Genomic DNA, 23,960 nt, shown 5'->3' on the forward strand with positions numbered 1-23,960 from the left:
TGCTCTAAACAATTGTCTAATAATGAAAGGTGGAAAGCTTTCCAGTGCAAATAGCACCACCAAGATTTGGAAAGCTAGTGTGAACGTGGATGGAGGAGATATGGCCATACACCAGAGAAAAGTGACATGTTGCGGATTGGCTGGTGCATAGCAGAGGGCAGTGCATATCTGCATTCTCTAGGCTTCTGCTGGGACATATGCTCTAGGGTTTTTATGGCTGAATTTGTAGTCTGTAGTAATTTGCAGTTTCCACCACAGTTTAAAATATCGACATCGTTTTCAGGTTGATGATTTTTCCAGTCATTTATCCCAAAAGCACTTCATCCTACTTAATCTGGGTCGTAATTAACACGGGGCTTGCGCGTAAGCAAATATAGCCATACGTTGTGTTTGAATGGGCTATTAATGTCATAGATTTACTTTCATTCTGAAAAATAGATCATAGGTTGGAATAAGTATAAATGTTCAAATAACTGGGTGAATGCACACTCGTTATCATGACTCTGGAAGCACTCTGCAATGCTTACGTGCACAGAGTCGCAGCGATATTACTATTAGCTAACAGCTGCCTTCTGCTATAATGAAGACGTAAGGCTGAAAATTGTTGGCAAGAAAGCTGTTGGAATTGATTTTTATTTACTGCGAATCAACAGGATATCTTTGCAAGTGTAGGAGACATACAGAAAAGTCCACTGTGATTGTTGTAGTTTGTTGTGTCTCCAGATGTTCTCCCTCCTGCCCCACATTGGGGGCTGAAAGTGGAAAGGGTTTTTTTCATCAGTTCTGGCTGGCAGTGCCAACATCTGCCTTGGCATTCCCCCAAGGCACGCTATTAGCATTACTTCAAGTTTGAGATTTATCATTTGTGCCTCATTTATTGGATTTTGTTTGCTTATTTTCTTTATTTACTTATTCTTTAAATACCATGTAAGTGCATGAAGTTTCAACCTGTTGTTTATTTCCTTCCAAGCGAGCAGGAGTGAAAATAAATCAAAAGAGACAGTTGGGTGGCCTCTGAACTAGCAGAGCAACCCTCCTCAGCTGCCTTATTTTTAGGAATTATAAATAAGGCATCAAAACATGGCTCTGGGCAGATCCTTGTCATTGAAAGAAATGGTATTTGTGTGCTCAAATATGCACAAAGGCCTCAATATACTTGAAATATTTTGCCTGCTCTTAGATCACAGCATGGACTGTGCTGTGTGATAGGCGAAAGAAAGCCAAGTGAGGTTCTTCATTTGGAAGTATTCTTTCTTGGTCACATATGCTATCTTTATATTCCCATAGTGAGATGGTAGAAATTTCAGTTCCATAGTTTTGAGCCAAGTTTGTTCATCCCCTTGGTGTGTGTGTGTTACACTAGCAAAGTTGACCTGCTGGAAAAGAAGTTTTTAGTAAAAATGCACAACAAAAGGGCTTTTTTCCTCCAAATGTTGTCCTACTTATCAAAAACTATTTGTGCCGAAACAGATTGTGTTAATTTTTTGTTCCTTTGGATGGTGTTTTTCTGTGCTTCAATCCGAGTGTCCAATTAGGAATAAGTTTAAAGAACATTTGTGGCCCAAATTCTCAAATGCAGTTGTCTAAAACTAGACTTACCATGGTTCATTGATAGCTGTCTCTAGCTTCTTGTTCCTTTTTTTACAGTACCTAGGAGAACAAGGTGAATTTTGTGGCTGGAGCTCCAAGCTGCTAGCAGTATAAATTCAAGCAATGTTGGTCCATTGGAGCTGGAATCCATTGGAGGCCAAAAATTTCCAGTTCTTCAGGGTGTCCCAATTCTGTTTGCTTGTTTGTGCTGTGGGTGTTGGGCTTTAGCTGCCTCCTTGCTTGCAGTTATTCACAGCTTGCTGTTGCTTTTCGTTTCAGATTCTAGCACAAAAATCCAAAGACAGCTGACGAAAATACCTTTAATCGCTTTTAGGAAGACTGATGACACAAAATAAACCCCTCTGCAGACACTTGCTGGGGATGAGAAACAGAAGTTTGAAAAGTGCTCATATTTCTACAGTCAAAATGCCTTTCATAAGTTGCTGTAGTGTCGTCGTTGTGTGGCTCAGTCTGGTCTGCACATAGTAGTTTATGTACACTGACCCTATCAGTGCTGAGTTTTATTAACCTGTGATTGCTTTTTGATTAAGAAACATCTCATGCCATTTTTTAGCTTCTCGGGTTGAACGAGTGAGAGCCAGCGCTCCTAGTGATGTCCCTTTGTATGTGTCTACCAACAGAAGGAACAGAACAAGGAGCTGATATTTATTGTGTGGGTTTTTGAGCAGCAGTATTCTTTAAGAAAATAACATCGTTTGCTTTTTTTGTTATTGAAATGGTAATAGCCTGAGTATTGTTGCTATGGTTAGATAAGTTATAATGCGAGGGAATAGCAGCATGTTTCTGCTAGAGTTTTGTCTGCAAAATGAAGAATTCTCAAGGGTATTGGGATTAAAACAACCCAGGAAGATCAGAAGTGTTCAGATTTGTGAGGTCTGATTTGGGCTTATCTCTTATTTCCGTAAACCTAATTTGTGTGCAAATTTTGTGAGGAAGATTTTGTACGGCAACAATTCCACTGTGAATTCGTGTGAGGTAGTAAGGTCAAAAGGTTTTATTGAACTTGTACATTTCTTCTAATTTTATTCAAATGTTCGCATGTTGAGATAGGAGTCGGATCTGATTTACTTCTAAATTGGGAGTTTTTATTCATTTATTTGCCTGCAAATGTCACTGTGTTTCCCTTATGTCTTTTCAGGTCAGGATCGCAGTGAAGCCACTTTAATAAAGAGGTTCAAAGGTGACGGTGTCCGATACAAAGCAAAGCTGATTGGGATCGATGAGGTTTCTGCCGCACGGGGAGACAAGCTATGCCAGGACTCCATGATGAAGCTCAAGGTGCAGTGCAGCCTTTAATGTTTCATGTTACGGAGGCATGGGGAGAGCATTTCAACCTGAACTTTTGCTCATTCTCTGTTCGTGACACCAAGTCATGCTCTGGTTAATTATGCATCAAAATCAGTCAATTTTACATGAACTCCTGGCTGGTGCTGCTTATCCCAGTTTAATTTTAATACATTGTCTCAAAGTTCAGTAGTTATTCGTGATTGACACCACTGCAATTTGTCCTCAAATTGCAAACAACACAACTGCAAATTGAGAAGTTTTATTATGCAAAAGGGGAGGTGAAGCACCATGAAGAATAATACATCGGAACATTGTGTATGACAGTGCTAATGAACTCCAGCCTTCCCTTTAACCATTACTTGCTGCTGGGGTGGGCAGGAAGGAATGAGTAGTGGTGTGGGTGTAGTGTTCAGATATGGAGCAGTGGGGTTAAGGAGTTACAAATTCAGGAGGTATGGTTGGACAGAGCATTGGTTCCAGTCCTGTGGAGCAGGCAAGTGTAGGTGGTTATTCGTGCATAAGCAGCAAAGTGTGCCACACACCTTACGCTGCAGCAATGTAAAAGAAAGACGTGGTCAATAATTTACAAATCAAGAATTAATTGGGTCTAAAAGATACACTACAGACTTACTGTGGCTGCCACAGCATTTGTGTCTCTCTGATGGCATAGTGGATATTTCACGTCATTCCACAGCTCCTCAAAGCAGTCAGGGAGGTGTGGCACTGCTGGGGAGGCCTTTCTATTTCTTTCCTTTGTAGATTACCATTTCCAGATGCCAGTTTGTGTAGTGGTGAGATTGTTCTGATGGGTATTGTGAGATGATGGAAACAGGGAAGGAGGCATTAGAAGTTTGTGTTGTCGTAAGGCAAGTTGGGAGTACTAGAAACCTAGTGTGTAACAGCAGGAATTCTAAGGATAGGAATCATGTTTTGGGATGTCTTTTGACAGGTCATTTGTTCTCTTTTATATTCGTGTCTGTGTAATGGAAACAGTGACCTCTAGAAGGCCTCGAAACATTTTGAAATTGCTGAGCATCATATGAAGGCTAAATATTTTTATATGCTGTTTAATTTGTTTAGTGTTTCAACTCACACACATTTACTGACTAAGGCAGCAAGGCTCCTGAGGAGGTGGAAATGGGGTTTCTTTTATGGTTATGCTGTGGAAGGGTAACGTATGAATGGTGTATCAGCAAGTTCACTTAGAAAGGAAAAGCCAGAGATCATGAGCAGAACTAACCGTGTACACCAGGTGATTTTTTTTTTAGTGTAGAGGTGTAGTTTGATTCTTCTTCCCCAAAAAACTCAGTTTGCTTATTCCAGGTAAATGTGTAGCTGTGAAGTGAGCTTAAGTCCTGGGGATTTTTTACACACTGATTATTTACTGTGTGTTTTGTTTGTTTGTTTGTTTGTTTGTTTTCTGTTGTTGCCTTAAAAAAAAAATTAAAAAAAGCAAAGGAAAGGGAAAACAGAATGGCTTACAGCTGAAAGATATGCACTAGAAATGACCTTCAACTTTCAAGAAAACGAATTTCACGGAGGATTAGCTAATATAGGGATTGAAAGTGGGAGCACGTTTGCAATGATCCCTGGGTAGCATGAAAGGGATGTAGTACCTTGAGAAAAGGGAAAAGACCAAAAGTAAGGGGGTACTATTCCTGGAGAGCCCTTAAGTATTCTCAGAAAAATGATGAATTGTCCACGAGCAAATCTTTGAGCTTTGCTGTGGGCACCTGTCAGAAAACAAAACCAGGAGAATAATGAAATTAGCCCAAGTGTTCTTTGTTTCAATAGGGAATTGTTGCTGCGGCTCGTTCGAAAGGAGAGCATAAACAAAAAATCTTCTTAACAGTCTCCTTTGGCGGAATCAAAATCTTCGATGAAAAGACAGGGGTAAGTAAAACAGTCATACAGTGGCACCAAATTGAATCTCTTCATGGATGTTCCTTTAAAAGCATTTCCTCGCTGGGCAGTAATATCTCACCAGAGTAGGCACACATAAAACATCTGACAAGCTTGATAAAGGGTTATCATATATCAGAACAAGCCATTAGATGACTGAGTTGTAAAGTGTAGCGTGGGGATGTGGTTTATTGTAAAGCTTTGTCCTGGCTACTTCTGCAGAACAATTTACTTGAGTACATGAATGCTCCTTATGTGCATCAAAACTCACAGCTCTGAGGCCAGAAAGTGGAGGGAAGGGATTTGTTTTCCTTCTGCAAGATCCCAAAATTGCTTCTTGGAAATACCAGTGGTCCATCTGCAGACTGGTAACGCTGCCCGTAGGGGTTTCCTCATCCAGAGTGGGCCCAGCTCCACCATTCCTCCAAGTGCTGCTTCAGACTGCTCAGCAGCAGAGGGCAAATGACTCCTGAGAGTCTTCTGACAAAGGGTTAGGATCAAGTTTGGCTTGGATTGGGCCATGGGAATCTGAGGGGAGCTGTGGGCAAGCCCGGGTGAGTGAAGCTCGTTTTCCCAAAGGAAGAGACAAAGGGGAAGGACAGCAGGAATGCACACACTTTGTTGGGGTTCGCAGAATCATCTGAGTTGGAAGGGACCTTGTCCCTCATCTGTTTTATGTCCAACAGACCATGTGGATTACCAGCGTGCCTTAGCCAACAATGCACAAAAATCTGAGAGCCACTGCTGCCACTGTCCACCATGATCCCATAGTTCAGAGTGGGGTTGTTTGTATCTGTAGCTTCAGTCTCAGTAACTCAGGCAGGATATCTATGAAATCTATGATTCTATGATATTCCTGTTAGCAGAAACATCAGTCTTTTGTCAGATGTGCAGTAAACATAAGAATTGGTGTGTTTTAATAATAATTAGTGGAAGTACATATATTATATGGGATCCAAGGTATGTGGTGTCTGTTACTTTCAGGATGCACTTTGAGGTTGCCAAGCAGCCACTTTCCTAACAACACTGGGTCAAGCAAGATGCAGACTACCCTGTCTGGTATGGTTTTTGCCACATAATTAACACGTTTGGTTATTTTTAAACTGCTTTGAAGGAAGAAACCTAAGCAAAACATTATACTACTTAGATATAAAGACACAACATACTAACTGTTTTAATCCTAATTAAGAAGATTTTTATAGCAGTTTAAGCTCTGCCTTGAATTTTGAAAGGCTCTTGATTTAATCTTTTGAAAGATTAACTATTTAACACGATGCCAGAAATAAAACCCTTCTGATGATAGATGAAATTATCTTTGCCAGTTAATTTGTATTATTAGAAAATCAATGTCATTGAGCTCACTGATACATAATACAAGCAGTTAGGAATGAAGAGCTCGTTTGGAATGTGTTGTGTACTGCATGTGTAAAGTAATTGTACAAAAGCAGTGTTTAAGAGAATATTGCTGAGATTACAGCCTGTGCCTAGGAGATAGGAAGTGTCAGAATTGGGGCTGGCAGAGAGTCATGGATGAGTCCTCGAGCATGTAGACATTACAGTAGAATTTAACTACATGATGGCATACCTTCTTTTTTTCTTTTGTCAGAGAATACCAGCTTCATTCAGTGCACAGAGCAGAGTTTTCACTCCACAAAAAAAAAAATATATATATTTTGTTTTCTTTTTCTTGTGTGCAAATTGGTTCCTAACGAAACCCTATGCAAAGGGCAATAAGGCAGCAGTTTGAGTCTCTTAGTCTTCTCTTGAGAATGTAAAGAAGAAGAAAGAGAGAGACCTGTCCTGTGGCACTTATCTCTGAGTGTTTCGCAAATGTTGGATTTATTTTCATAAAATGGCACTGTGAAAAGGAATGCCTTTAGAAATAAAGCTGTCGTTCTGCCAAATTGCCTTTCCTGCAGCATTCCTGCTCACTCATATCTGCAACTAGTGAGGTGGGGACATGACAAGTCTCCTTCGAAGATTTCATAACTTTGACACCCTGTACTCTAAATCTGACATAACTATATCATCCTCATAGCAGAGCTGTCACTCACTCACTGAGGCATAGATGGGAAGCTTTAAATCCACCTTCCAGATGTCTGCCCCTGAGCTGCCGGAGTGATGTACGGGACTATTGGGTTGTCACTCTTGAAATAGGACTGTGACAAAGGGATGTGGGGTGCTTTCTCCGACAGGTTTAATGTGGCTTTTTGAAAGCAGGAGCACTGTGCTTTCCATTTCCAAGCTTTTAAAGCTGGCTTTTGTAGACTTCCTTACCAGCTCCTCACAGTCACCGTACCATCAGCTTCACCCCCAGACAAAATAAGTGCAGTGCAATGAGGACACTGATAATCCCATTCTCCATGTAGAAGTGGCAGGGAAAATCTCTAGCAGGTGAAACTGGAGATGGCTCTCTAATTACTCCTTGTATGTTTGCTCCCCTGTTTCATGATGGCAAGGAAGGAAAGGGGGACTGCAAAAAAGATCACAGTTTTCACTCATAGAACTGATGGCCACATAATATTCTATAAAGTTCCAGGTCTAATGCTGAGATTTGTGCAACATGGAATAAAATTTGCCCTTAATATGTGGCAGCCCGGGTAATCCTGCGTTTACTTTCTCCTTTCGCTCCCCTCCAGCCCCCTGCCAAGGCTTCCTCCCTTAGTTGCATTTTATTGCAATTTTGGGATTATCAGAATGCTATTTTTGTTCACAGTGCTCATTTGCTGTTCATTGATAAAGGCTGCCTACCTCTCTAGGATGCCCTTTCTTAGCTTTTTTCACTAGCTATTGGTGTCATGTCTGCCACAACAACAGTCTGATGTGTTATAAAAGAGAGAAAAATATTCTGAAAAAATGGAGGTTTCTCTGTGCTTAGTATCTTGTATGCTACTATTGGATTTTAATTTATCACAATAAAAAATCAATCTGTAGCTCAAAACTAGCAAATTTTTAAAAATTGGCAATGTCATAGCTGACTTCATACAGATGACTTAGGAGAATTGCTCCATAATTCATTACAGATGAAGGGCTGTAGTTGGGTTACTCTTGAAAATCATAAGCATGATTTTCTTCTCCTGCACTTTATAGCTCTAATGGGTTCCAGACCTAATATTCATCAAAAAATATTGATTTTAATCATACAGTTTTTCCAGCCATCGGGAATTCTGTCCTTTGAGTAAATTTATCCATGAAGGAGGTTAGGTTGAAAACAGAATAATATCTGGGAGGATTTTATCTAAGAAGGCTACAACAATTTGCTGTGAGTTTGCGCCATAGATACCAGGCAATGTAATGCATCTTTAGCACTAAAGAAAATATGTTGTGTGCCAAAAGTTGTCATTACACGAGTTGTTGTTTTTTTCCTTTTATTGTTTCGCTTTTCCTGAATCCATTTTCACATCACCTTAGGGTTTAACAGTAAAAAAAAAAAAGTTAGTATTTTAGTTATTAATAAATCCAAGCTTTTTCTACCCAGTGCAGCCCAGGAATTTCATGATTGCCTTTTGTATGAAAACAGCTTTTGACCCTACACCCTATTTTGGTTTCAAGATGTCATCTTTCAAAGTACCACACAAGCTGAACTGTACACCGCACTGATTGGCTTTCATAGGATTTCTTTTATGTCTTTAAAAGGATGCTCTGCAAAAGGCAAAAATGCAAATAGTTGCGTGATGTTTTGTAGTGTGCTCCTTAGCAGGGTGGAGCTGAATGGTTAATGTGTTCCTTAGAAAGCAATGAAGTCTATGACTCCATATAGCAGAGTATGCAAAATTTTGAGAGGACCATCATTGTTCATTAGCTATTTATGAGTATTATTTTGTTAATCACACACATCAGGCTATCTCACTGTGATAGCTTAGTAGTGCTTCATTAGACACGCATGACTAATACGGTCTCCGTTAAGAGGCTGTAATTGTCTCATTGTTTATTAATTGTACAATAAATCTTTGTTTACTGTAGGTTACTTTCCAAAATGTGTTTAAAAACAATACTTCAATTTTTTAAAGTAGTAAAGAAACCACTTTCTTCTAAATTCATCTAACGAGGTATACTTGTAAATTCCTGCCCTAATTGCAAAATCCTGTTGTTATTGGAAAACCCAGACACTGTGAAAGAGAAATATGACAAACGCTCGAATACATTATTAGGCTTTAAGTCAAGAATGAATTCTGTTAAAGTAAAATTCTGTGTCAGCTCAGAGATAGACAAATCACCTGAATATACTGCAATATATATATATATCTCTCTACAAACTATTATTACAGATGAGATACCCAGATTCTTCAGTCATCCCAAAAGCATGGTAGACCCGTGTCAGTACCTCATTTGTGTGAGATAGCTTTAACTAGGGATTGTAACCCAGTCTATTAAGGTGCCAACCATTTCATTTTGCTTATTTTGGCACGTTCAGCACCAAAAGAGTGAGTTTCATTTTCATTATCTCTTATGCACTTTGGAGGGGTTAGTTGTTCAGCAGCACTGACCCATGTCTTTATGAAAATACAGGGCTTGAGTGCAGCCTGTGTTGTAAAATTCCTATGTTACAGTGCTGCAAAGCATAACACTGTGGTGCTCATGTTTTATGAATTCAATCCGTGGCCATTTTCTTCAGGCTGTCAGTATGAAGAAAAAAAAATGGTGTATGTATATCATGTTGGCCAACTACTCTCATTCTTCCTGCTGGCCTCAGATAGTTCTCTTCTGGTGAGTTTATGTTACAGTTGTGACATGACCCAATCGTGGGTTTAGATTTCTACATCTTGCTTATCTTCCCGACCTTTTAAGCTCCCTTGACCTTATACAGCACAGGTTTTTTAAGGTTGTTGCTGAGGCTTCTGTAAAGCATTTTCCAGGTTGATCAGAGGCTATGGCAGTTTTTTTGCTGATAACCCAAGTATTGAGTACTCTTCTCTGATGAGAGCAGCAGTGTTAATTATGCTGATAGATAGCTAACAGGACAGCTAAAGTTGGCTGAAATAAAATTTTAGCAAGATGAAAATTCTCACTGTTGGCAGAAGATACCTCATTTAAAATGTACCATAGGTACTTCTTGACTTTATTGGAAATCTGTTGGTTCTGGCATCTTTGACCAGAAATCGAGGTACGATTATGGCTCTCTAATTACTCCTTGAAGCACATGTGCTGGAGCAGATGAAATGTCAAACTGTCAAGTCTCACTGAGCATCTCCGAATATTTAAAAATAGAAATAAAGGGAGGAAATAGTTTTATCTGCTTCATACTCACTCTGCAGTGAGCTGCAGAGATGGTAATGATTAGTTCATCAGATTTTTGTGTTTGCTGTGATGTGCAGAAAGTTGTGAAGGTTCCCTCCTTGAGCCCTCTCTGGATCCAGGCCAGAACATCCCAGGGGCAGCTTTCATCTCCTTCATTTCTTTAAAATTCATCTTCCCAAAGTTCCTGTGGCCTTTTTGTGGCCGATCGCAGCTGTAGCACTGCATTGGCATTGTTTTGAATGAAGTCCTTCATCCTAGCCTCTGTGTCTCTGGATTTTAGAACTTGCTTCTAATTACACTCTGCATCCTGCAGTTTTTTGTCTGGGATTTCTTGGGCTCTATCCTTGATCCCTTTTTTTCGCTCCTGCTATGTTTTTTATCAGTATCTCTTCCTTTGCAAATATAAATGTGGTTATCATGTCATGCCAAGTGGTGCCAGCGCTGAATGTTGACCTGCCTTCCAGCCCTCTCCTCGTACACTTACCCATCAGTTCAAGCTTAGCAGTGCTGAAACAGCCCTTTTAATCCTGACTCCCAGAGGTCTCCCTCTGACCTCCTTTCTGAGTGCTGAGGAAAACGTCAGCTCTATCTATTATTCAGGCTGTAAGCTCTGGAGCTTTTTTGACTCAACCTCGCTTTCGTTTGCCACATCCAGGGTAACTCCAGATCTTACATATTCCTCGTAAGTGCTTGGAAATACAGCACTTATTGTCATGCTTTCAGTTAAAACACAGTTCTGCCTCTCTTCATCTAATGTCTCAATTGGTATCTGTTTCTCTGTCCTTGACAATTGACTTTTATTTTTGAAATCCATCGTGACTGCCAAGATTGCTACCCAAGCTTATTCTTTTGATCATGTCACGGTTCTCTTTGCATTCCTAGACTGAATCTGCCTGCTCTGTTTTATCAACCCATGGCCTGTCTGTGTTCATTCCCAGGCTCTCCATGGCTCCCTTCACTCCTCATCCCCTTCCAAGGAGCCACTCTACAGAGCCAGCTTTCATCGGTCATTTATTCAGTTCTCAAATAAACAACCTGAGTCTCTTCCCACCCTGCCCATCGTACCTGGAGGAATTCTTTGCAGATATCCATACAGTACTCCCTTATTTTATTTCAGATCTCTTCTTAAACCACTTCTGTGCTAGAAACATACTCAACTCCGTGTTCCTGAGCCTGCTGTTATCCTATCTAACAAAGTCAAATTTCATGTATGATTGGAAGTGGTGACATCTGTCTGGCCAATAGAGGTCCTGTCCTATTGCCTCACAGTTTCCTGTCATTCTACATGTAAACATGAATGTTAGACGTGGCATTTATTGTTTTACATGTAATAAGTAAAACTAACCAGGAAATAGCAGAGCAGGGAACATAAAAATCCTGCGTATTATTCTTATAATGCGTTAATAGTCTTGTGATACTTGAAAAGGGAAGCAATAATGCATTTTGTAAATAACATTTGGCAGCTAGCAAAACGTAAATGTCAGAAGAACCTACTTCTATAATTACATCTCATATTGGCTATTGTAATTCATTTCCTACTGGCCTTCCCAACCATGCCCTAGACAGTTTAGAAAGTATAGAGTGCTCCAAAAGGATTTTTGATAGCTGCAAGCTCATGGAGATGTATTTTCTGAGTACACAATTTGCCATAAAAGCCATATATAGAAGGCAGTTTCATTGTGGTGAAAAGAAAAGAACCCTGAAGACAGAACTCAGGTGTGACTTTGCACATGGCTAAATCTGAATGTTTTGAGGTTTGAATGTTGTCTTTGCAATGCTGTAAACTACAGCCTTCTTGCAGTGGGTGTCCATGGGAATTGCCTTGTAATGTTTTGACACTAACTGGCATGAAGATAAAATAAAGCTATCCCAGGCATTTAATCCAAACTGAAATAATTTGTGGGAGTTCTCTGTAGTTGTATTTTTCAGTATGAAAAAGATAAACACTTGATTGCTTTCAAAAAGGCAGAAAATTAGATTTTATGACTTAGTGGTGGTCTCATTTGGCTGTATATGGCCTCCTGTTGATTAAGTGTCCAGAATTCAATTTAAGGAAGGGAGGGACTTCTGTGTGCCTTGTGTGCTATGGGCTGTGGGTAACCTCACTGTATGTATATTCTCAGTAGTCAACTGACCTGCATTGCAAGTGGAGGTGGCTCTCTGATTATAGAGCTGTTGTAGTAAAAGTTCCTACGTGAACACTTCCAATATCATCCGTTTTTAATGTTTGGTATGCTTAAACAGAACTTGAGGTGAACTTTACTAAACTTTCAAGTCAGCAAAAAAAAAAAAAAAAAAAAACACCCTTTTGCTCTAATGCATCCTATTACATAGTAGAGCTCCATTGCATCCTTCCAGTGAGGTATTATTCCATAGCAAAAAACTCAGAAGTATGGAGTTACATACATTATTGGGATTTTTCATGTAATATCACTGGCCTTCTTTAATTCAGATAAGGTAAGATATAAAACCCACAAGGTATCCTCACTGATATAACCATATTCCTTTTCTCTAGCTGCAGTTTTGGTAGAAAAGCACCTGAAATGCAGTTGCCTGGGGAGAAATGCTTGCAAGTACTGGTATTTTTAAGCCAGGTTAATGCATTACACACCAGAAAAAATTGCAGGTCCATTTTCAGTACACACAGAATTATAATGGCTGAATTCAAACTGCTCAGTGGAGGATTTAGCAAGAAAAATGCTGACATAATAATAGGGCAGGCTGCTGGGATGCACTGAAACTTCCCCAGAGAGCAATGGGGGACCTCCAGCAGGTGCCGTAACAGAAAGTTCCATCTCCCTTTGAAATCCTGTTTTCCTTCCCCTTTGAGGTGGCTGTGAAGCATTACACCCCAGGTGTGGTGGTGATTTTTCTTCCTATTCAGTGCATTTTATCTGGTGGGCTGCTCTGCAATTTTCGGTTTGCCCCAGTAATAGGAATGCTACCAGTGATGCTCATGAATTTCTGCACTAACTTGCAGGCTGTTTAACCTCTCCTATGGCTGCTGTCAAATGCACAGGAGACAGATGGCCTTAGCTGTCAGTATAATGGGATAGGAAGCTACAGGAAGGTTTACTTCTAAAGTTAGCTCGAGTTTTCAAGATGATAGTAATAGATCGCTATTGGCAATAAAATCAGTGGAAAAAATCATGCTCTGCCCTCAGGATTGCATTGTGTTTACAGGGAAGGCAGCAAGAGCTTTGTTCAGTCTGACAGTCGAGGGGAACAGGTAAATGCTTTCCTTCCTCTGAGTTATGTAGGACGTGTCACTGCAGTGGAGAGAAGAAAGGGCTGTTTGCTGCTGGATGCTGCTATTTGTCAGCAGTGACCAAACACACATACCTGACTTCTGTTCCTTTTTACCCTTTATGGTTCCCATCCTAATTCTGTACTCCCAGCAAAGCAAGCAGCTACATTCCTGCAGATTTTGAAGGGAATATTGTTGAGCATCTTGAAATTTCAAGAAAATGAGAAGTCTGGGTATCCAAATACAGTATTTGTATCCAAATACTGCTTTGCCTATAGCTGTGTCTTATTAAGCAGTCAAAATAAGGATCCAAATCAGATTATTTTATGTAGAAATGTGTCTTTTCTTTTAAAAAAGCTGAGGTGGGTGTAGAAGGTTTCATAGCCTTCCTGTATCTTTAATTAGCCTAATACCTTCCAGCGAATGATACAAAAATCTCTAAGTATTTTGAGGTATACAGCATGTGAGAATGTGACCTGTGCATACACAGGGCTTAGTGCTGGGCAGCACAGAGAACGAAAGCATGAGGTGGTTTGGTTTGGGGTTAGGAGAAGGGAAGCAGGAGACGTGCACACAGAAGTTGTGGGGAAGAAGTGCAAGGCAGGAGAAAACAGAGAGAAGTAAGTCATGCTCTGTGCTGACTGTGTGCAGGCTGATAAATCCGAGTTTGCTTTTGAAGCTTTCAACTGGGAGAAGGCTTCTTTATGGGACAACAGGTAGGGAAGAAACATCTCTGGGCATGAAAACACACAAGTGGGAGCCTGAGACTTTTGGATGGTCAAATGACCAGCACTAGTAAAATGCTGTACTCCTCGAATTGAAACTTGGAACTCTTGTAACACGATGGGCTCAGTGCTGCTGGGTATGACCCCAGAAATTCCTACTTCTGGATATTGTAGGAAAAATAACTCCAAATCAATCCAAAAGTTACTTGAAAGTTCTTTTTTAGAGTCCCTTTGAGTTTTGCCTTTTAGATTTCATTTCATTTTTGTCTTCAGGGCTCCAGTATTACCACACATTCACGTTGTGGATGCTTTGTATCCTCAGTTAAGTACCTGTTAGCTGACCTGAACAAAATGTAGGATTGGCATGTTTATGGGATTATCTGAAGCTGCATTATACAAGCAGTTGTAACTCTTGGAAAAAAGTATCTCTGTTTTCCTGTAGGAAGACTGAGTATAAAACAGCCTGAAGTGTCTCAATGATTCTTATGAGCAAGGTAGGTGAGTAATGGTACTGTTTCTGAATTCTAAAGATCATAGCTCTAGAGCCAAATAGGCTGGCCACTAGAATTTTAAACCATGAGAAATGAAGAGTGGTGCCAAGTTAATTCTGTCTAGTTCTGTACTGTGGCATTCCAAACTGATCAGTGCCAAATACAAGTGGGATTTCTTGTTTGCATGTTTTGATTCATTTCTGATTATGAAATCACTTTCATATTTGAAAGGGACAAAATATTGTACCTTGTGATCTTCTCAACTTTTCTTGCTTTCATTTCTGTTGGTTCAGGAACATGACATTATGTATAGTTTTTGAGTTCATAGAGTCTTTCCTATTCTCATATTTCTGCACACACATGCTTTCTGTCATCCTTTAAAGTCTTACTAAATTGGTATGGCTATCTGGCAGACAGATAGATGAGTATAACATAAATTCCTCTTGTCTTTTTACCCTGTTTCAGAGAAGTTTGTTTTACAGAAGTAGATTTACGGTTAAATAAAGTTGCTGTTGGATGACTTGAATTGACTTGACTACTTGAATTTTAGTACTGTCAATATTAGTGGGATTTTTGTGATCTTTGTAAGCTCTCCATTATAGAGTTCATGTGACAGATCTCGAACATCTGAGGCTGGTTTTCAGCAATGAGCTTTCCAAATCATGGGCTCATGACACGCTCTCAAGAAGAGAGTGGCTCGTAACACTTACTAAATCTGATGCACTTCAGACCTGTGGCAGTTAAAGCCAAAAAAAAAATTCTCCAAAGCTACTAGAAGTTGTATAAAAAAATGTCTTGTGCTCTTCATATAAATCAAAGGCATTTCAGGAGGTGAAGGATATTGGTGTGAAGGAACAAAAGAACTTCATAGAAGAAGAGGTCTCTCAGAAGGGATTCACAGGCTGTGAAGGTGAATGCAGTAATAATACGGAGAGGTTCAGTAGTATTGTAGTAAACTGGGTGTCTTCTTAGTGAGTATTGTGCTCCCTTAAATTCAAGATTTAATCAGTAACAACCTTACAAACTTCAGAGCATAGCAGGAAAGAACACAACGCGTGGTCAGAGGTGCTGCACTTAGGCTGTGTGCCAGCTTTTGCTTGGGCTAGGGAGGCAAAGATGGTGCTATTATGGCTAATTTGGTCCACTAGGTGTTTTCCATGAGGCAACGAGGTGGGTGCTAACAGAGAATACAATCAGACAGATGTGTTACAGCCTTGGAATCACAGCAGTGGTCGTGGGACCAGCTGCCATCTGAGGAATGAAATAGCATTGTAATAAACAAATATTGTTACTTGGATACCACATTGAAATAGTGAAATGGAAAGGTATAGCAGTGTTACAGTCTGTAGATGGTTTCAAGCAACTGAGGTGCACAGTGCATTACTGATCGGATTGGCCCACAGGGGACGTTGAATTTCGTATCAGGGATTGGGTTTGCTGTTTCTTGGTATCCCTGTACAAATCCTTCTGTTTTAGAAAATAATACAAGACTCATAGGATGTCCAGCAGCACAGGTGTAGTGTAGTGCATTTGTTCTTCAAAAGCTCTACAGAAATGTTTTCTTGCCCTTTAGGATTTTCTTTGTCCTAAAACAATATTTGCAAGTGCGTGTTTTAAATGTATCCAAGGATGAATAGCAATTGGAAAAAGGATTTTGATTTAGATGCCTAGTTTTACTCCTGGTGCCATAAGAAATCCAAAAGCTTTTGACATGAATATACACAATTGACCATGTGTGCATTCCAGTTTTGTTTTGCTCCTTTTCTGAGTTCATATATCTAATAAATGAATCTTCTGCATGAGCAACTTAGCATTTGCTTTTGAAGACAATGAACAATAACTAAATTCATATCTGATCTTTGTCAGACATTATTACAAATTATGAGAGCCAGACAGAAGTTTATTACCTTAGTGGTGTTCTCTTTCACAAATTAGGCTCTTGGAATATCCAACTCGCTCAATATTGTACATCCATTCATCACAATTAGATTGCTGTGCTGGCAAAGTTAAGTCCTGCTAACTTAATTGACTAACTAGTGTACACTGTGGATGTGGAGTGAGGACAGCTCTAGAGAATTTCTGAGCACTCTGGCACAAGCATATTGCAGAAAGCACAAACAAGGGCACCCACATTTGCTCTCAGAGTTTTCTACTCCTGCTCCCTGGCTTCCCTACAGTCACCAGCAGCATACTTTTTGTTAGGCAAAGGTAATGGTGAGGAACAGTACAAATTTCACAGGAGACCAGAACTCTTTTATGTCATCCTCCTGAGGCTGATCAACCTGGCTGTTGCCTTGGGTAGCTTCATCAAGTTCTTGCTTTTGTATGGGCTGAATCGCAGTGCCCAGGATGAGCTCTGCCCAGCACTTCAAGACTTGCTCATCTTTTCACATACGATTGTGCTCAGTGACTTTTGTCCTTCCTGACTCAGCTGCACAGTGCCATATGAGCTCGGGCAAGGCACGTAATCTGTTTTTGCTTCAGTCTCCTCAACTGCAGGAAGATAATGGCTCTTAAGAGTTTTTATTATCATTATTAAGAGGAAATTAAATTTACACGCCTTTACACAGACCAGGTTTTGAACTGCATAATCTGAAAGTGTGCTTTTCATGCCATGTGTTTTTATTGCAAAGCTTGCTCTCTGAAAAGCTTGTTAGAAGTTGGCCCTTGGAAGAGCTTTTCTTTAGGTTATTGTCTGCAAAATCAATCTGTGCAGAAGAAGCACAGGGATTAGACAGACTTATTTCTGTCTCATTGTGATGACACGCTTCAAGGCTGCCACATGAGTAATCCATTCATTCTCAGGGAACACTCCAGAGCTCACATTTTCCTTTCTAGCTTCTATTCTTATATTTTTTTCAGGCAGAAAGTCCCTAACCTATTGTTCAGCTCGAGCTCCATGAGTGGCTTTGTGTAAAGGCTTTAGGGCTGGGCCATTCATGTTTGGCTGTGTAGCACTTTTGCATGCATTCAGTCTTTCAGCAGAAGAGTTCAGTCATGTTCACACTCAGATTCCAGCCTTCAAAACTGCAGTGTGTGCTGCATCTAGATTGTTGTTCTTGTCCAAATATATGATTTTTTGTAGTCACGTTTGGAAAATGGGCCAGAATAATATAGAAGAAAAACAGTCTTCAAAAACATCTGCCCAGCAGAGGAAGAAGAGACCACAGCAGCAGCACTGTGATTTACAGCAGCCTATTGCTGACTGGGAAATGAGCAGTAATGACAAATTCACAAGGGAGAAGCTAGACTCTACCTGCTTGTGTCTAGCTACCAAGGGCAGCAACCTGCAAGTTTTCCTCTGTATTGTTGCTTTGGCAACACTCACAACACCAGTGAAATGTTTTTGTACTGCATGTCGATACAAATCTAGCATTTTTGAGAGCAATGAGATGAAATTCATCTCAGAAGTGCTCGCGTGTTTTACAATTCATTGTTTTCACTTAATGTATTGCAGTATATCGTGGTAAATGTGCCATTACAGTTTTAGCTTGCTAAGCTTCTTAAGGCATTGCTGTAATTTTCCTTGTTAGATTCAGGTTTTAGTGTTTGTTCAGTTGTCTTCCTTAAGGTACAGGATGTGTTTCCTTAAAATGTGTCTGAGTGAACACTTTGTGAATTGGAGATTGGGTGAGGTAGGCATGACCAAAACTGCTGTCTGTAAAGTTATTTTATTGTGGATTTTGCAATCTGGTGACTAACTGATGTTTGGGGAGCTTGATGTGACACACAAAATATGCTACTGGTTATTCAGATGGCTGAGAAGTGGATGGGTGGGACTGGGATCATAGAATCACTGAATGCCTTGGATTGGAAGAGACCTTCAAGACCATCCAGCTCCAACCCCTGCTGTGGGCTGATTGCCCCCCAACCAGATCAGGATGCCCAGGACCCCATCCAACCTGGCCTTAAGCACCTCCAGGGGTGGGGCATCCACAGCTTCTTTGGGCAAATGCAGAAGATGCTTAGGCCACAGCTGCCTTGTGCATTTATAGCCTGGATATCCTAAGCTTCCCCATTTAGTATGTCAAGGTGAGGCTGTGCAGCTCAGATCCCTGTGAAGCTTGTCCTTCTGAACACACTGTTGTGCTGTGTGCTTCCTGCATTCGGTGGGGCAGCCTGTGCAGGAGGCTTTGCAGCTCACAGGGTACTCTTGTTGTAGCTCTTAACAGTGTGCCCCAGGCTTCACTAAATAGACAACCTCATTAAAAGAGAAATAGCGATAGTAAAGCAGTGACTTTCTCATGCCATCTAACTCACATATTTGACATGATTGCTGGGCCCTCCAAGTACTTAATTGATTGACTTAATTGATTTAGTGGCACTGGAGGCTACGGCATGGAAATAAAGGGACAAGATGAGGATAAGGGGTGAAAAAATTTATGATAGGTGCCGAGCAGCCTGAGGGAAATTAGAAATGCTACAGATCTTAGAAGTAGCTAAATCAATTCCATGTGATGTGCAGGGAGGGGCTATGGGGAGTGGAGAAGAAACAGGAGATGGAGTGGCAAAGAGGAGAGAAAATACTATTGTAATGCAGGAACTGGGGCAAGCACACAGGGCTGATGCACTGGGGATGGTGTCCGTGTTGGCTGCCCATATTGCTGCCAAGTAAATATTTCAGACTTCTTTCTTTAACAGCAGGAAATGACATCCTAGCATATGAATAAAATGTAATATAGACATCAGGTCTAGCCTGAAAAGAACAACTGTTGCAGTACATGACTTAGTTAGCTGATATGAGGCTTTGTCAGTGCTTGCATTTTAAAATCATAAATGTTTTCAGCAGTGACTAAAGTCACACGAGACCTAAAATAATTTGGAAGCTGTGTACAGTGAATTTATTTAACAACTGAAGCTTAATTGTTAAATTACTTTCTAATCTGCACGATATTTAATTGACTGTATTGAACCGCACTACAAATTAAGTCTTCTCTGTAATGTGTTCTGCCATACTGCAGCCCTCCACCAATCCCACACCTCACTGAAGGCGTGCTAAATGGCTCATAGCAGCACTCAGCAAAGGTGCTGTAAAAACATCAAATAGTTTGTGATGCACTCCACCAGCATGTGCACATGGGGGTGTCATAAACATCCCTGAGCTAGGAAATGCCCCCTTATAGGCTCTTGATCCACTAGGGACAGGATTAAGTCGAGGTAAAACCCTGAAGGCAAAAAAAGCCAGAAGAGACTAAAGAATGAGAGGCTTTAAAAAAAAAAGGACAGAGTCCATGAATCAAGCGCTGAAAGCACAGATTCAAAGGAGTGCTTGTACCTTTGTGGTACAGATGTGTATGCAATGTTACATTTTATGTGTATTTTCCAACCCAATATCCCTCAAAGAAATAAAAAGCTCTGCATGCTCCGTACAGTAAAGCAGGATGATGTTGCAGTTACCTTTACTTAATGTGTACAGGGTATGAAGTATCATAGCCATTACAAGCACAACAATTTTTGAACAGTTAATGAGGATTCCCGAATAAATCGGAGTGTCTCCATCTGCTGTCTTACACTGTGAGCGATCTTTTTCCATGGTAGAATGATCTTCAAATTTAATTCCACGAGGAAGGAATCTGATCACATTTTAATTTCAGTGCAGAACGCTGTCTTGCAATCAATAAAGCAATGCCAAAGAACTTTGATTTAATAGGAGCCAGAGATAAAGTTCCCTTGTCATATGCAGAATAGAGAGATGGGAGCATTTCATTTCATTGTAACAGATAGAATGAAAGCATGCTTTCAGAGGAGCCTAATAAATCAATATCTGTGTATTATCTAAGGAAGATCCCATCATTAATTTTGAACAACTTAACATGTTGTGAAAGTCTGGAGCGCTCATTCAGCTTAGCCACGTTCAGCCCAAAGTCAGCATCAGCACTTCCATTTCCCTAAGAACAAGCAATCTCCATCTTGGGAAGTTAGGAGTCATTTACTGAGGAATGGAAGTGAAGTATGTCCAATCTTTTGCTTAAGATGTAGTCAGCTTCCTCTTGTGTGCTGACTTCCCAGTGAAACTCCCATCCACGTTCTGCAGGAGCCACAGTCACCTGTCGCTGCCTCTCACTCACGTGGCCCTTTCTCCTCCACACTCACGTGTCCTCTCTGGTTTTGAATTTTAAAACCTTCTTGAAACTCTAAAAATAACCAGTTGTTTAGAGATTGCCCAGATACCACGCTGCTTTTCAAAATGTGCTTTTCTCCAAACCAGCAGGAATCTGGACCTCGAAAGAATTCTCTGCGAGGCTTTACCTGCTCTTGGAAATAGCATTATCCCTAGATTACTAGGGAGCAGGGTGATGTATCGGAGGGTAGGAATTCAAACTGATAGGCTGGGTTAGAGAAACTTTTCAAGGACGTTTTTCTGAGTAGAACTGCTTCAACATTGCTTTGGTAATGCAGTAGTAATTAGGTCGGGGTGAGAAGGATGCTAGTTCTTGGTATTGCTGTTTGACCAAAACATGCTTCGTAGGATCATTAAGTCTGCTGAGTTCATCTGGTCCACTCATTGATCCATCACTACCAGGCTTATAGTGCTTTGAGAACCCTCACGTCCCTGGCCTGGCTCGGGGCAGAGTTTTACTTACACATTTAAAATATTTCTTTTTTTGTTTATTTTAATAATTAATAACTGAAGCGAGATTTTAAATAAAACCTGAACATTTGCAAATAGCATTGTTTGAAGTTGGATGGTTGTATTTCCATGAATTTTCTGGGATTTTTTTTTGTTCTGTGTGTGTTCTTTTGCTGATTTAAGTGAAACCTGACCTGCTGCTTAGTGCTGGAGAGATAAAGCAACCCTGCTGTCCATTTGCAAAGATTGGACCTCACACCCCTAATCCTGCAGCCTGTCCTCAGGGCTGCCCTGTGGGAAGCTACAGGTAGCTGCTGCATGCTCTACCAATAGGGATTCTGTACCTAGGATGCTGTTTAACTTCTAATTAGGTAGTGGTATGCGTTAATTGAATTACATCTCACTACAAGATACAAAGAAAAAATATTCAGTTGAAGCTTTTTTCGTCAAATTATTAAAATAAGTCACGTTTGGGCAGACTTTGAAAAGAGAATAGGCATAAATAGTTCAGATGTTAATTGATTTTGACACCGGGGAATGCTCGTGCTTTTAATTCCATAGGTGTATTGAGATCCAGGTGTAGAACCGATGGATGGAAACAGTACAAATTTAATGGAACATTTTGATGGGTATTTCTTGCTGTTTTTTTTTCTTTTTTAATAGCTCTTGCAGCACCACCACGCAGTTCATGAGATATCGTACATCGCGAAGGATATCACAGACCACCGAGCGTTTGGATATGTATGTGGAAAGGAGGGAAATCATCGATTTGTGGCAATAAAAACAGCCCAGGCAGTAAGTATCACATCACTGTTATTTTCTTCATTGTAGTTCTACTGAAGAGCTGTGTTCATAACAAGCAGTTCAAGAGGCCCATCTTGTATTCTTTCTGTGTCCAAAGTCTGGTTAGATGTTCCTAAATGGCAAATTAATGAAACCATCTTGGGGAAAAAAGAAAAAGGAATACATTTCACCATTTGCAATTCTTCTTGATATATATATTTTTTAGTAATTAGAATTTTCCTTTCCTTTACAGAAACCTTTCACACTGCTTTTATTTCCGTAGGCTGAACCTGTGATTCTGGACTTGCGAGATCTGTTTCAGCTCATCTATGAACTGAAACAAAGAGAAGAAATGGAAAAAAAGGCACAAAAGGACAAGCAGTGTGAACAAGCAGTATACCAGGTACATGCATAAGCTTCAACTACTGCCATGAAAAATACAATTTGAGGTATCCCCCAGAATTGCTCCAAAAAGGGACAGGGTACCTCAGCAGTTATTAACAGCAGTGGGTTTGAATGGTGCTAACTTCACATGAACAAACATGAAACTAACAACTATTGTGAGCTCAGAAGTAGGATTAAACAGTGATGAAAGCAGTCACCTGGGGAAAGATGAACATGCTTGGCTATTTGAAATGACCTGCTCATTTCCAAGATAGTGTTTCTTCTAATTGAAGAGGAAAACTGTAATGAAGGCCATTGTGTTGCAAGTTGGGTTTTTAACAGCATCTTGTACTTCAGGGATGATTCATTAGACTTCTGAATGCGTGCCTTTAAGTCAAATGAAATAAGGTGCAGATTATTAAACTCTGGTGAAACAAGAATAGTGTTACTTTGTAGAATAACTTGAGTTTATCTGCATACTAAAGAAAGAGAGCTATATAGAGAACCTGCACGTTTTGCTTAGTTCTTTGCTGTCCTTTAATTTCTGAATACGGTTCTTTTATCTCCACTGTTTATGTTCTTTGCTTTTACTGCCTGTCCTCTTACTTTGCTGTAGACAATTTTGGAAGAAGATGTAGAAGACCCTGTATACCAGGTAATTTCTGAAGCTGTACAGCCTGGGAGTTTCAGAAATGACTAGATACATGTTATCTTCAAATGCAGCCAAAAACTTCCACAGAATGTTTTGAAATGTACCGGGATAGATCTTATGAAAGACTACACTTTACAGAAAGTAGCATGTTTAGGGATTAAGATGTAATAGCACTGCATTTCTGCATAGGAATATTTGACTAAATATTTCCTAAAGTATAATTTTTGAGTCCAGATCTTAAGTTTCCAACTGAGATTTGTCATTATTTCCCCCCCCCTCCTTTTTTTTTAAGCACACAATCTAACAGAAAAAGAGTTACTTTGAAAATAAGGAAGATGACATCTTGTTATCATAGCAATAAGCTGATGTCTCGATGTTGCCTTCTGTGCAGCCAGAATTTCATTAAGAGAGTGAATATTTGTAAAAAAAGAAAACAAACCAAGGAGGAATTAATGTTATAATATACTCCCTTGTTGGCATTTTGGGTTATGATTTTATAGTATATCTTTAATTTATGTTTCGTTTCATCCAACCAAAATGTCTTGGAGTAAAGATAATGATAAGAAATATGTCAATATATTCATGTCCAATATCCCACTGAGTGTGAAGAAGAAAAAGATGTAATTTCATTCTCGTGTTTTTGTGCTGAGATTTGTGTTTTGTGGAGATTTGGTGTTCTTCCACTTAAAAATACCAGTTGGAGGCACACTGAAAGAAACCAATTCAAGCATTAGTGACTATTGAGCACTGTCTAAGGTGTTTCAAGGAGGATGAGAAGAATTGGGATGCCCTAAATTACGGTTCAGCTTTAATGTGTCAGGAGTTTTACTTTATGTGTTCCTCACGATAAAACAAGAACCTGAAGATGAAAAGTGTTGTGACAGCCTTTCCCCATGTGGTATGTTACATGAGCTCCAGCCTATTCTACCAGTTTGGATTTAGCTTTTTTTTAATTCATAGATAATAAATACGTGAGGAAATAATTGCCATTATGTAAAAGAGGCAAAATTCACATTGACTTCAGAAAATTAATATTGGACCACAGGCGGTATTCCTAGTGAGAAAGAAT

General features: G+C 40.0%; 1 protein-coding gene across 6 annotated transcripts in view; it reads left to right on the plus strand.

Moving 5' to 3' along the window:
- Positions 1-23,960, plus strand: part of DAB1 (DAB adaptor protein 1) — a 181,012-nt gene that overhangs the window by 129,389 nt on the left and 27,663 nt on the right. For all 6 annotated transcript variants that reach the window (XM_065738277.1, XM_065738315.1, XM_065738299.1 and 3 more), the window contains 5 exons: positions 2,750-2,889; positions 4,693-4,791; positions 21,736-21,867; positions 22,139-22,258; positions 22,856-22,894. In XM_065738277.1, the coding sequence (XP_065594349.1) occupies positions 2,750-2,889; positions 4,693-4,791; positions 21,736-21,867; positions 22,139-22,258; positions 22,856-22,894 (530 nt within the window). The remainder of the gene's footprint in view (positions 1-2,749; positions 2,890-4,692; positions 4,792-21,735; positions 21,868-22,138; positions 22,259-22,855; positions 22,895-23,960) is intronic.

Source organism: Cyrtonyx montezumae, unplaced genomic scaffold (genome assembly GCF_038088225.1).
Source record: "Cyrtonyx montezumae isolate F1298 unplaced genomic scaffold, pur_monq_1.0 scaffold_1, whole genome shotgun sequence".
Lineage (NCBI taxonomy): Eukaryota > Metazoa > Chordata > Aves > Galliformes > Odontophoridae > Cyrtonyx > Cyrtonyx montezumae.